This window comes from Delphinapterus leucas, chromosome X (assembly GCF_059928025.1).
Source record: "Delphinapterus leucas isolate spDelLeu-1000000601 "Yukka" chromosome X, BTC_Dleu_Yukka2, whole genome shotgun sequence".
In the NCBI taxonomy this organism is placed as follows: Eukaryota; Metazoa; Chordata; class Mammalia; order Artiodactyla; family Monodontidae; genus Delphinapterus; species Delphinapterus leucas.
Genome location: NC_143150.1, coordinates 58,919,016 through 58,933,991, shown reverse-complemented (window position 1 = coordinate 58,933,991; position 14,976 = coordinate 58,919,016). Strand labels below are relative to the sequence as shown.

Here is a 14,976-nt window from a genome sequence, read left to right as displayed (position 1 = left end):
CTAGAAAAGAAAAAAAAAGTCAGTTTAGAATGGCTTATAATTAATTTAAAACATTGTAATTGTATGCACACAGTTGTAAAAATGATTTAAATTGATATGAATAATACCAAGGGAAATGTATGGCACAGTTTGGGCAGTTTTTATATGTATATTCAATGAAACAATGGTTTGTCTGACTTTAGCCAAAGTATATGTTTCAAATGATTTTAAGCACAAGGGAGGGAGATGTGAGTAGATTTACTCCTTGGTGTCATAGTTAGAGGTTAAATATGTCCAAAAGTCTGTTAATAAGTACAGATCTATCTGTGAATTTACTTAAATATCAGTAATTTATCAGTATCTAGTTTCTTCAGATATTGAGTTTGATGTTCATTGCTGTATGCTGTTAATGAAAGGAGAAGTAATGACTATTATTCTGTAGACCCTTTATTTGGTAGGTCTTCACATTGATGCCACCTCTGAGACACATGTGGTTAGTAGCAGCAATTGCTTCTCAGTATTAAATTTCAGAATCAAATAAACTTTGAGTGACAAATTTTAAATCCTATGCTGACTTTCTCTTGTTGCTCAACTGGTTCTTGGGCCACGAAGCACCCTTTGTCAATTAATAATTAGTAATAAATAATTCTCAACTAATTAATGACCTAAGAAGCACAATATATTTCAAAGCTTAAATTTTTATCTTAGGATTACTAAGTGTTGGTTGCTTTCACTGATGATAGATAATCATGTATACAAGATTGATGGCTTTATTGTAGTCAGAGAAGTGCTTCCGAGCTATCAGCTTTCTGAATTTTTTGGTTTATTCAAATATTTGAGCTTGTTCAACCAAAAGATAATTTTTTTAAAGTGAGTTATTTAACAGATATTTAATTTTATTAACTACATCTGTAGTAATTTATTAGTTATACATCTGTAGCATTTTATTAATGATAAATCTACATTTAAAAATTTCCTCAAAAGGTTGTACAGAATAATTGATTGACATATATTTATCTGTTGCTCATCATGATATACTTAAGCATTTTAAGACTTTTATTGAAGTATAATAAACATAGGAAAAGTACACATATAGGTGTACAACTAAATGAATTTTCCCAAACTGAACATGTATATGCAACTATCACTCAGATCAAGAAACAGCATATTATTAGTACCCCAGTAGTCCTCCTTTTGTTTCCTTCTAATCAGTACCCGACCTCGAGGATAACCAACCACTTCCTGACTTTAATAACCATGGATTAGTTTTACCTGCTTTCAGTACCTAAGAAGTTTTTAACATAACAAGACAAAGGCTGTCATTTTCATAGTGTTAAAAGTGAGATTCTACATCATTTTAGAATGTCCTACAATGTGCAGGGAAGTCCCCCCACATCAAATTATCCAGCCCAAAATGTCAATAGTGCTGAGGTTGAGAAACTCTGCTAACACAACACAATGGCCTTAAGATTTTTTCTCCCTAATTATATACTCGAAAAATGCCCAAGTGAACTTACACAAGTCCATTTGTCTTCTGTTTTCTCAATCATAATAGTCTGTGTGTCACTACCTGGTGGTATATATTCATAGTCATCATACAGGAGGCCTAGGATAGGATATTGTGACCTGTACCTATATAGGAAAAAAAAGTTAGTTTACAAGCTGGACAAGAAAATAACTCTCATTACTTTTTACTCACTCCTAGTTTGATCCTCCTTATTTAATTAATTTGGCTTTGAATGACTTTTAACTCTTTCTAAAAAGAAAATCTCCTCTCAGTGGTACAAAGATTTACTACGGCTATTTTCAAGAGAGTAAGAGGGAAGTACTTTTGCTTCTGGAAATAATGGACCACTGGCTGCACAATACAGTGATCCCAGAGAAGGGAAGCAAATGACATGAGCCCTACAAGTGCCTAGCTCACGGCCTGGAGTCAGAATATGTGGAGCAGAATACCAGACAAGAGAGAGTTACATAGTTGGAGAGAGGTCATGGGATCTGTAGAGAGTTTCCCCACAAGTCCTTGGGTGAGCACTGATCAGTATAGGCTTGTGAAAAAGCTACTGAGGCTAGGGAAAGAAGCACTGAAAAAGAGCACTCTTCAAATTCCTGGAGTTCACATAGTAAAGGAAACTCCAGTCTGTGTTCCACTAACCAGAGTGGAAAGACCTCCTAATACCAGAGGGCATCAGGCAAATACTACAAAGACTATTGCCTTAGTAGTGAGATAAATTACCAATGACATTTTTCACAGAACTAGAACAAAATATTTCACAATTTGTATGGAAACACAAAAGACCCCAAATAGCCAAAGGAATCTTGAGACAGAAAAACGGAGCTGGAGGATTCAGACTCCCTGACTTCAGACTATACTACAAAGCTACAGTCATCAAGACAGTATGGTACTGGCACAAAAACAGAAAGATAGATCAATGGAACAGGATAGAAAGCCCAGAGATGAACCCACACATATGTGGCCACCTTATCATTGATAAAGGAGGCAATAATATACAATGGAGAAAAGACAGCCTCTTCAATAAGTGGTGCTGGGAAAACTGGACAGTACATGTAAAAGAATGAAGTTAGAACACTTCCTAACACCATACACAACAATAAACTCAAAATGGATTAAAGACCTAAAGGTAAGGCCAGACACTATAAAATTCTTAGAGGAAAACATAGGCAGAACATTCTATGCCATATATCACAGCAAGATCCTTTTTGACCCACCACCTAGAGAAATGGAAATAAAAACAAAAATAAACAAATGGGACCTAATGAAACTTCAAAGCTTTTGCACAGCAAAGGAAAACATAAACAACACCAAAAGACAACCCTCAGAATGGGAGAAAATATTTGCTAATGAAGCAACTGACAAAGAATTAATCTCCAATATTTAAAAGCAGCTCATGCAGCTCAATTTCAAAAAACAAACAACCCAATCCAAAAATGGGCAGAAGACCTAAATAGACATTTCTCCAAAGAAGATATACAGATTGCCAACAAACACATGAAAGGATGCTCAACGTCACTAATCATTTGAGAAATGCAAATCAAAACTACAATGAGGTATCACCTCACACCAGTCAGAATGGCCATCATCAAAATAATCTACAAACAATAAATGCTGGAGAGGGTGTGGAGAAAAGGGAACACTCTTGCACTGTTGTTGGGAATGTAAATTGATACAGCCACTATGAAGAAAAGTATGGAGGTTCCTTAAAAACTAAAAATAGAGCTACCATACGACCCAGCAATCCCACTACTGGGCATATACACCAAGAAAACCATAATTCAAAAAGAGTCATGTATCACAATGTTCATTGCAGCTCTGTTTACAATAGCCAGGACATGGAAGCAACCTAAGTGTCCATCGACAGATGAATGGATAAAGAAGATGTGGCATGTATATTCAATGGGATATTACTCAGCCATAAAAAGAAACGAAATTGAGTTATTTGTAGTGAGGTGGATGGACTTAGAGTCTGTCATACAAAGTAAGTCAGAAAGAGGAAAACAAATACCGTATGCTAACACATATATATGGAATCTAAAAAAAAAATTGTACTGAAGAACCTAGGAGCAGAACAGGAATAAAGATGCAGAGGTAGAGAATGGACTTGAGGACATGGGGAGGGGGAAGGGTCAGCTGAGATGAAGTGAGAGAGTGGCATGGACATATATACACTACCAAATGTAAAATAGATAGCTAGTAAGAAGCAGCCACATAGCACAGGGAGGTCAGCTCAGTGCTTTGTATCCACCTAGAGGGGTGGGATAGGGAGGATAGGAGGGAGATGCAAGAGGAAGGAGATATAGAGATATATGTTTATGTATAGCTGATTCACTTTGTTATATAGCAGAAACTAACACACCATTGTAAAGCAATTATATTCCATTAAAGATGTTAAAAAATAAAATGAAATAAGCTGTAAGGATATATTGTACAAAACAGGGAATATAGCCAATACTTTACAGTAACTAAAAATAGAATATACTTTAAAATTGTGAATCACTACGTAGTGTACTTAAAACTTATTTAATATTGTAGATCAACTATACCTCAATAAAAAAATTTGGACTAAAAAAAAGTACATATAAATGAAAAAAATAGCAAAAAATCATGAAGGGGAAATGGAAGTATACTACCATAAAGTTTGTATGCTACATGTGATGAGGTATATTATTTGAAGATAGACTGTGATAAGATAAAAAGAAATACTTTAAAACTTATACCAATTATAAAAAAGTAATATACCCAATAAGCCAATAAAATAGATAAAAACAATAATGAAAGAACTTTAAAGTATCACTAAAATTGATATAGTTCTAAGCAGACTAGTTAGCAAAGAAAGAGCACACAATTAACTGATATTAAGAAAGAGAAGCTATCACCTCACACATGTATCAGAACGGCTATTATCAATAAGACAAGAAATAGCAAGTGTTGGCAAGATGTGGAGAAAAGGGAACACTTGTGCACTGTTGGTGCGAATGCAAACTGGTGCAGCCACTATGGAAACCAGTATGGAGAGTCCTTAAAAAATTAAAAATAGAACTAGCATATGATCCAACAATGTCACTTCTGGGTATTTATCAAGAGGAAATGAAAACACTATAATATATCTACACTCTCATGTTCACTGTGGCATTATTTACAATAGTCAAGACATGGAATCAATGTAAGTGTCCATCAATATTAGAATGGATAAATAAAATATTATATATATAATAAATGTATAATATATATATACATATATTTACACACATACTGGAATATTCTTTTTAGTTTTTTAAAATTTTTATTTGTTTATTTTTTAAAAATACAGCAGGTTCTTTTTAGTTATCTATTTTATACATATTAGTGTATATATGTCAATCCCAATCTCCCAATTCATCCCACCACCACCCCGCCCCACACTAGAATATTATTCAGCCAAAAATGAAGGAAATCCTACCATTTATGACAGCATGGACGGACCTTGAGGGCATTAAACAAAGTGAAATAAGTCAGAGACAGAAAGACAAATACCATATTATCTCACTTATACATGGAATCTAAAACTAATGAACTCATAGATAAAGAGAATATATTGATGGTTGCTAGAGGTGGGGGGTGAGAGTGGGCAAAATGGGTGAAAGTGGTCAAAAAGTACAAACTTCCAGTTATAAAATAAATAAGTCCTGGGGATGTAATGAACAGTGTGGTGACTATAGTTAATAATACTGTATTGGATAATTGAAAGTTGCTAAAAGATTAGATCTTAAAACGTTCTCATCACAAGAAAAAAATTTGTAACTATGGATGGTGACGGGTGTTAACTAGACTTATTGTGGTGATCATTTAGCAGTATACACATAGTGAATCATTATTTTGTACATCCGAAACTAAAATAATGTTATAAGTTAATTATATCTCAATTTTTTAAATTTTAAAGGAGATCCTTTGTCTTGAAAACATAATAAAGGAGTATTATGACAATTTTATGCCAAGAAAACTTGATAACTTAGATGACATGCACCAATTCCTCGAGAGACACAAACTACAAAACAGAGCTGACAGAAGACCTCAAACTTCCGAAAAGACAAGAAAACCTCCACATAACCTGATAAGAAAAGGAAAAAAAAAAAAGGAATCAGGACAGGGAGGGAGCTGGGAAAGAAGAAAGGTTCCCACACCTTGGAAATTCTGCTCACCAGTGGAGTGATAAGATTGGATGAAGGGGGGGTTTCGGAGCCTAAGAGGGGAGAGTAACGACAAGTTCATGTAAGGCAAAATGGAGAGTAACCTGCACAGAGGGCTGGACCTGCCACCCTACACTCCCCAACCTGAAACACTCCTCTGTTGGTGAGGGTGGGGGTTGGGTGCTTAAGCTCAGACTCCGAAGTTCGGTCCCAGGGAGAGGACCAGGGTTAGGTGTGGAAGCAGCCTGAAGAGGTCAGGCAGTGGCAACTGAAGTTATACCATGAAGAAGCCTTGGCCAACCAGAGAAACAAGGCACCATTATTGGGAGGTGCATGAGGAGAGGGATGTGACCACAAGCTTCTTTCCCTATGAGTGCTCCCAGTCAACGGGACGCTGCCTAGAGGAGTTGTCAGGGTGGGCGTGAGTCACCACCTCCATCTTGGTCTCCAGAGGCAGGCACTGGCCACCTCTTCCAGACCCACAGGCAGACACTGGAACCCATCTGACTGTCTCAGGAGTGCCCTGATAGCTCTCACTACAAGGAAATCCACCAGTGGGTGCTGGGACTGTCAGTGTGTGCTAGGACTTCACCCGCTGTCCCAGGAGCACACGGAAACCTCTCACTACTAGGAAATCCATCAGCGGGTGCCAGGACCTGCCCCACTATCCAGGGAGCACGTGGATAGCTCTCGCTACAGGGAAATCTGACAGTGGGTGCCCGGACCTGCCCCACTGTCCCAGAAGGAGAAGGATAGCTCCCACCACTAGGAAATCCACCCAGAGTAGGGGCTGAAACCACCACTGAGAGCCAGGGGTTGTGTGACTAAGGAAGAAGAGCTGAAATCTCTCCTCGGAGCTGAACGAACTGTGGAGTTACACCTCTGCTGATGGCTTCCTAAATTCAGCACCTGTGAAACATCCAAAAGGACAACAAGAACTCCTGCACTTGGATGGATATGGCACTAGCAGCTGTGGGATTTGTGGGCATGTACACATGGGGAATGTGCCAGACCAGAGTCTGAGCAGCCTCCATAGCTCCCATGGCAGGTCCAGGTGAATGAATGCTGCAGTCCTAGGAACTGACCTCAGTGGATCTGTGCCAGTGACTGGGTGAAAATAATGCCTGAGAGTCACCAGGGCCAATTGCTGGCATACCCACAGTTAAGGTGGGACCAAGAGCAGTGCCAACAACAGTGTACTTTGTGAGTCCACACAACGGATGAAAGGGGACACAACAGAGCACATTCACAGTGAACACCTCCAGAGGAGGAACACTCATTAGTTTCTCTCTCAGTGGGAGTCCTCCAATCCCACATACTTCACACCACACCGCAGATCAGAATCACAGCAAAGAAAAAGATCTAGGGACCTCTACTCCAACAAATAGAGAGAAGACCCCGCCCCTCACAGGGCAGTAACAGCCACTGGGAGCAAAGTGGAGGTCCTCTCAATATCCAGGGCAGGCTCTGATCACCACAACACCAATCAAACACCTTACCAACGGGATAACAGCAAAAGCCAATGGACCAACCTCACCCACCAAGCGGCAGACAACAGAAGCAAGAGGAAGTACAATCCTGCAGCCTGTGAAAAGGAGACCACAAACAGAATAAGTCTGAAAAAATGAGATGACAAAGAAATATGTTGCAGGCAAAAGAGCAAGAAAAAAACCTACAAGAACAACTAGATGAAGAGGAGATAAGCAATCTGTCTAAAAAAGTATTCAGAGTAATGATAGTAAAGATGATCCAAGATCACAGAAAAAGAATGGAGGCATGCATCGAGAAGATACAAGAAAAGTTTAACAAACACCTAGAAAAACTAAAGAACAAACAGAGATGAACAACACAATAATGAAAATAAAAATACACTAGAGGCAGAGGACCTTTAAGAGGGCAGAGGAGTAAGACGTGGAGAACACCTTCCTCCCCACAAATACATCAAAAATACATACATGTGAAAGAACTCCTACACAACACCTACTGAACACTGGCAGAAGACCTCAGACTTCCCAAAACGGTGTGTGAGGAGAGAGGATTCAGAGCACCGCCTAAACGAGTTTCAGAGACTGGTGTGAGCCTCAGCTATCAGTGCATACATCAAAGACGGGCATGAAACGCTAACACTGCTGCTGCAGCCACCAAGAATCCTGTGTGCAAGCACAGGTCACTATCTACACCACCCATCCCAGGAGCCTGTGCAGCCCGCCACTGCTAGGGTCCTGTGATCCAGGGACAACTTCCTCAAGAGAACACACAGCACACCTCAGGCTGTGGCAACGTCACTGCGGGCCTCTGCCACCACAGGCTCGCCCTGCATTCTGTACCCCTCCCACCCCCCGGCCTGAGTGAGCCAGAGTCCCCTAATCACCTGATCCTTTAACCCCACCCTGCCTGGGTGAACAACAGATGCCAGAGGGTGACCTACATGCAGAGGCGGGGCCAAATCCAAAGCAGAATCCCAGGAGCTGTGTGAACAAAGAAGAGAAAGGGAAATTTCTCCCAGCAGCCTCAGGAGCAGCGGATTAAATCTCCACAATCAACTTGATGTACCCTGCATCAGTGGAACACCTGAATAGACAATGAATCCTCCCAAAACTGAGGTAGTGGACTTTGGGAGCAACTATAGAATTGGGGTTTGCTTTCTGTGTCTAATTTGTTTCTAGTATTATGTTTATCTTAGTTTAGTATTTAGAGCTTATTATCATTGGTAGATTCGTTTATTGATTTGGTTTCTCTCTTCCTTATATATATATATATATAGTTTGTTTGTTTGTTTTTTCCTTTTTCCATTTTTGTGAGTGTGTATGTATATGCTCCTTTGTGTGATTTTGTCTGTATAGGTTTGCTTTTACCATTTCTCCTAGGGTTCTGTCAGTCTGTTGTTTTTTACTATAGTTTCTAGCACTTCTTATAATTGGTGGATTAGTTTATTGGTTTAGTTGCTGTCTTCCTTCTTTTTATTAATTACTTAATTTTATTATAATAATATTAAAAATTTTTTTTTACTTTAATAACTTTAGGGTTTTTTTTTTCTTTTTTCTTTTCTCACTTTTCTTCTGAGCTGTGTGGCTGACAGGGTCTTGGTTCTCTGGCCGGGTGTCAGACCTGAGTTTCTGAGTTGGGAGAGCCGAGTTCAGGACAATGGTCCACCAGAGACCTAACAGCCCCTCATAAGATCAATCAGCAAGAGTTCTCCCAGTGATTTGCATCTCAATGCTAAGACAAAGTTTCTCTCAACGACCAGGAAGCTCCAGTGCTGGACACCCCATGCAAAACAACCAGTAAGACAGGAACACAGCACCACCCACTAGCAGAGAAGCTGCCTAAAATCATAAAAAGTTCACACACACCCAAAAACACACCACTGGACATAGTCCTGCCCACCAGAAAGAAAAGATCTAGCCTCAGCCACTAGAACACAGGCACCAGTCCCCTCCACCAGGAAGCCTACACAACCCACAGAACCAATCTTACCCACTGGGGGCAGACACCAAAAACAAAGGGAACTATGAACCTGCAGCCTGCAAAAAGGAGACCCCAAACACATCAGGTTAAGCAAAATGAAAAGACAGAGAAACACAAAGCAGATGAAGGAGCAAGGTAAAAACCCACCAGACCAAACAAATGAAGAGGAAATAGGCAGTCTACCTGAAAAAGAATTCAGAGTAATGATAGTAAAGATGATCCAAAATCTTGCAAGTACAATGGAGAAAATACAAGAAACATTCAACAAGGACCTAGAAGAACGAAAGAGCAAGCAAACAATGATGAACAACACAATAAATGAAATTAAAAATTATCTAGAAGGAATCAACAGCAGAATAACTGAGGCAGAAGAATGGATAAGTGACCTGGAGGATAAAATAATGGAAATAAAAACCACAGAGCAGAAAAAAGAAAAAAGAATGAAAAGAATAGAGGACAGTCTCAGAGACCTCAGGGACATTAAACACACCAACATGCGAATTATAGGGGTCACAGAAGAAGAGAAAAAGAAATGGACTGAGAAAATATTTGTAGAGATTATAGTTGAAAACTTCCCTAATATGGGAAAGGAAATAATCAAGTCCAGGAAGCGCAGAGAGCCCCATACAGAAAATATCCAAGGAGAAACATGCCAAGACACACATTATTCAAACTATCAAAAATTAAATACAAAGAAAAAATATTAAAAGCAGCAAGGGAAAAGCAACAAATAACATACAAGGGAATCCCCATAAGGCTAACAGCTGATCTTTCAGCAGAAACTCTGCAAGCCAGAAGGGACTGGAAGGACATACTTAAAGTGATGAAAGGGAAAAATCTACAACCAAGATTACTTAACCCAGCAAAGATCTCATTCAGATTCGAAAGAGAAATTAAAACATTCAGAGACAAGAAAAATCTAAGAGAATTCAGCACCAGCAAACCAGCTTTACAACAAATGCTAAAGGAACTTCTCTAGGCAGGAAACACAAGAGAAGGAAAAGACCTACAATAACAAACCCAAAACAATTTAGAAAATGGTAATAGTAACATACATATCGATAACTAACTTAAATATAAATGGATTAAATGCTCCAACCAAAAGACATGGACTGGCTGAATGGATACAAAAGCAAGACCCATATACATGCTGTCTACAAGAGGCCCACTTCAGACCTAGGGACACATACAGACTGAAAGTAAGGGAATGGAAAAAGATATTCCGTGCAAATGGAAATCAAAAGAAAGCTGGAGTAGAAATTCTCGTATCAGACATAATAGACTTTAAAATAAAGACTGTTATAAGAGACAAGGAAGGACACTACATAATGATCAAGGGATCAATCCAAGAAGAAGATATAACAATTGTAAATGTTTATGCACCCAGCAAAGGAGCACCTCAACACTTAAGGCAAATGCTAACAGCCATAAGAGGGGAAATTGACAGTAACACAATAATAGTAGGAGACATTAACACCCCGCTTTCACCAATGGACAGATCATCCAAAATGAAAATAAATAAGGAAACACAAGCTTTAAATGATACACTAAACAAGATGGACTTAATTGATATTTATAGGACATTCTGTCCAAAAACAACAGGATACACTTTCTTCCCAAGTGATCATGGAACATTCTGCAAGATAGGCCATACCTTGGGTCACAAATCAAGCCTTGGTTAATTTAAGAAAACTGAAATCGTATGAAATATGTTTTCTGACCACAACACTATGAGACTAGATGTCAATTACAGGAAAAAATCTGTAAAAAATACCAATACATGGAGGCTAAACAATACACTGCTAAATAACCAAGAGATCACTGAAGAAATCAAAGAGGAAATCAAAAAATACCTAAAAACAAATGACAATGAAAACACGACGACCCAAAACTCATGGGATGCAGCAAAAGCACTTCTAAGTGGGAAGTTTAGAGCAATAAAATCCTACCTCAAGAAACAAGAAACACCTCAAATAAACAACCTAACCTTACACCTAAAGCAATTAGAGAAAGAACAAAAAAACCCCAGTTAGCAGAAGGAAAGAAATCATAAAGATCAGATCAGAAATAAATGAAAAAGAAATGAAGGAAACGATAGCAAAAATCAATAAAACTAAAAGCTGCTTGTATGAGAAGATAAACAAAATTGTTAACCATTAGCTGGACTCATGAAGAAAAAAATGTAGAAGACTCAAATCAACAGAATTAGAAATGAAAAAGGAGAAGTAACAACTGACATTGCAGAAATACAAAGGATCATAAGAGATTACTAGAAGCAAGTGTATGCCAATGAAAAGGACAACGTGGAAGAAATGGACAGATTCTTGGAAAAGCACAACCTTCCAAGATTGAACCAGGAAGAAACAGAAAATATAAACAGACCAATCACAAGCACTGAAATTGAAACTGTGATTAGAAATCTTCCAACAGGGCTTCCCTGGTGGTGCAGTGATTGGGAGACCACCTGCCAATGCAGGGGACACAGGTTCGTGCCCCAGTCCTGGAATATCCTACATGCCACGGAGTGGCTGGGCCCGTGAGCCATGGACGCTGAGCCTGCGCATCCAGAGCCTGTGCTCCACAACGTGAGAGGCCACAACAGTAAGAGGCCCGCGTACCGAAAAAAAAAATCTTCCAACGAACAGAAGCCCAGGACCAGATGGCTTCACAGGTGAATTCTGTCAAACATTTATCGAAGAGCTAACACCTATCCTTCTCAAACTCTTCCAAAATATATCAGACGGTGGAAAACTCCCAAACTCATTCTACAAGGCCACCATCACCCTGATACCAAAACCAGACAAAGAGTTCACAAAGAAAGAAAACTACAGGCCAATATTAGTGATGAACATAGATGCAAAAATCCTCAACAAAATACTAGCAAACAGAATCCAACAGCACCTTAAAAGGATCATACACCATCATCAAGTGAGGTTTATATCAGGAATACAAGGATTCTTCAGTATAGGCAAATCAATCAATGTAATACACCGTATTAACAAATTGAAGGATAAAAAACATATGATAATCTCAATAGATACAGAAAAAGCTTTTGACGAATTTCAACACCCATTTATAATAAAAAATCTCCAGAAAGTAGGCATAGAGGGAACTTACCTCACCATAATAAAGGTGATATATGGCAAACCCACAGGAAACATCATTCTCAATAGTGAAAAACAAACCATTTCCACTAAGATCAGGAACAAGACAGGGTTCCCCACTCTCACCACTGTTATTCAACATAGTTTTGGAAGTTTCAGCCACAGCAACCACAGAAGAAAAAAGAAATGAAAAGAATCCATACCAGAAAAGAAGAAGTAAAGCTGTCACTGTTTGCAGATGACATGATATATACATAAAATATCCTAAAGATTCTACCATTAAACTAGTAAAGCTAATCAATGAATTTGGAAAAGTTGCAGGATATAAAATACACAGAAGTCTCTTGCATTCCTATACACTAACAATAAAAGATCAGAAAGAGAAATTAAGGAAACAATCCCATTTACCATCACATCAAAAACAATAAAATAGCTAGGAATAAACATACCAAAGGAGGCAAAAGACCTGTACTCAGAAAACTACAAGATGTCGATGAAAGAAATCAAAGATGACACAAACAGATGGAGATATACCATAGTCTTAGATTGGAAGAATCAATATTGAGAAAATGACTATACTACCCAAAGCAATCTACAGATTCAATGCAATCCTTAACAAATTACCAATGGCATTTTTCAAGGAAGTAGAACAAAAAAATTTACAGTTTGTATGGAAACAGAAAAGACCATGAATAGTCACAGGAATCCTGAGACAGAAAAACGGAGCTAGAGGAATCAGGCTTCCTGATTTCAGACTATACTACAAAGCTACAGTCATCAAGACAGTATGGTACCGACACAAAATAGAAATATAGATCAATGGAACAGGATAGAAAGCCCAGAGATAAACCCACACACCTATGGTCATGTAATCTATGACTAACGAGGCAAGAATATACAATGTAGAAAAAACAGTCTCTTCAAAAAGTGGTGCTGGGAAAACTGGAGAACTACATGTAAAAGAATGAAGTTAGAACACTCCCTAACACCATATTCAAAAATAAACTCAAAATGGATTAAAGACCTAAATGTAAGGCCAGAAACTATAAAACTCTTAGAATAAAACATAGGTAGAATACTCTGATATGAAGCACAGCAAACTGTTTTTTAGTCCACCTCCTAGCATAGTGAAAGTGAAAATAAAAACAAAAATAAATAAATGGGATCTAATTAAACTTAAAAACTTTTGCACAATGAAGGAAGCCATAAACAAAACAAAAAGAGAATCCACAGAGTGGGAGAAAATATTTCCAAATGAAGCAACCCACAAGGGGTTAATCTCCAAACTATACAAATAGTTCATGAAGCTCAATATCAAAAAAACAAAAAAACCCAATCAAAAAATGGGCTGAAAATCTAAATAGACATTTCTCCAAAGAAGACATACAGGTGGGCAAAAAGCACATGAAAAGATGCTTAGCATTGCTAATTATTAGAAAAATGCAAATCAAAACTACAACAAGGGAGGCTTCCGGGAAGATGGCGAAAGAATAAAATGCGGAGATCACCTTCCTCCCCACAGATACACCAGAAATACATCTACACATGGAACAACTCCTACAGAACGCCTACTGAATGTTGGCAAAAGGCCTCAGACCTCCCAAAAGGCAAGAAACCCCCACGTACCTGGATAGGGCAAAAGAAAAAAGAATAAACAGAGACAAAAGGAAAGGGACGGGACCTGCACCAGTGTGAGGGAGCTGTGAAGGAGGAAACGTTTCCACACACTAGGAAGCCCCTTCGCGGGCGGAGACTATGGGTGGTGGAGGGGGAAAGCTTTGGAGCCGCGGAGGAGAGCACAGCCACAAGGATGCAGAGGGCAAAGTGAGGATATTCCCGCACAAAGGATTGGTGCCGACCGGCACTCAGCAGCCCGAGAGGCTTGTCTGCTCACCCGCCCCGGTGGGCAGGGCTGGGAGCTGAGGCTTGAGCTTCGGTCGGAGCTCCGGGAGAGGACTGGTGTTGGCACCATGAACAGAGCCTGCAGGGGGTTAGTTCACCACGGCTAGCCGGGAGGGAGTCTGGGGAAAAGTCTGGACCTGCCGAAGAGGCAAGAGACTTTTTCTTCCCTCTTTGTTTCCTGGTGCGTGAGGAGAGGGGATTAAGAGCGCTGCTTAAAGGAGCTCCAGAGACAGGATAAAAGCGCGGACGCCAGAGACGGGCATAAGACGCTAAAGCTGTTGCTGCCACCACTAAGAAGCCTGTGTGCGAGCCCAGGTCACTATCCACACCCCCTTTCCAGGGAGCCTGTGCAGCCCGCCACTGCCAGGGTCCCAGGATCCAGGGACAACTTCCCTGGGAGAATGCACGGCGTGCCTCAGGCTGGTGCAATGTCATACCGGCAGCAGCGCAGGCTCCCCCGGCACTCTGTGCCCCTCCCTACACCCCCCCACCCCCGCCTGAGTGAGGCAGAGTCCCTGAAGCACCTGCTCCTTTAACCCCATCCTGTCTGAGCAAAGAACAGACGCCCTCTGGCAACCTACATGCAGAGGTGGGGCCAAATCCAAAGTTGAGCCCCGGGTGCTGTGAGAGCAAAGAAGAGAAAGGGAAATCTCTCCCAGCAGCCTCAGAAGCAGTGGATTAAACGTCCACAATCAACTTGATGTACCCTGCATCTGTGGAATACATGAATAGACAACGAATCATCCCAAATTGAGGAGGTGGAGGTTGAGAGCAAGATTTATGATATTTTCCCCTTTTCCTCTTTTTGTGAATGTGTATGTGTATGCTTCTGTGTGAG

At 39.8% G+C, this 14,976-nt stretch overlaps 1 protein-coding gene across 6 annotated transcripts in view; it reads right to left on the bottom strand.

Moving 5' to 3' along the window:
* The window catches only part of POF1B (POF1B actin binding protein), a 123,999-nt gene that overhangs the window by 23,598 nt on the left and 85,425 nt on the right, over positions 1-14,976 (bottom strand). For 4 of the 6 annotated variants that reach the window (XM_089904309.1, XM_089904310.1, XM_030761439.2 and 1 more), the window contains one exon: positions 1,497-1,611. The exons of 1 other annotated variant lie outside the window; for it this stretch is intronic. In XM_089904309.1, coding sequence (XP_089760435.1) covers positions 1,497-1,611 — 115 coding nt within the window. Of the gene's footprint in view, positions 1-1,496; positions 1,612-8,092; positions 8,133-14,976 lie in introns of all 6 variants that reach the window. One more of the 6 variants, XR_016391323.1, reaches the window with a different exon arrangement.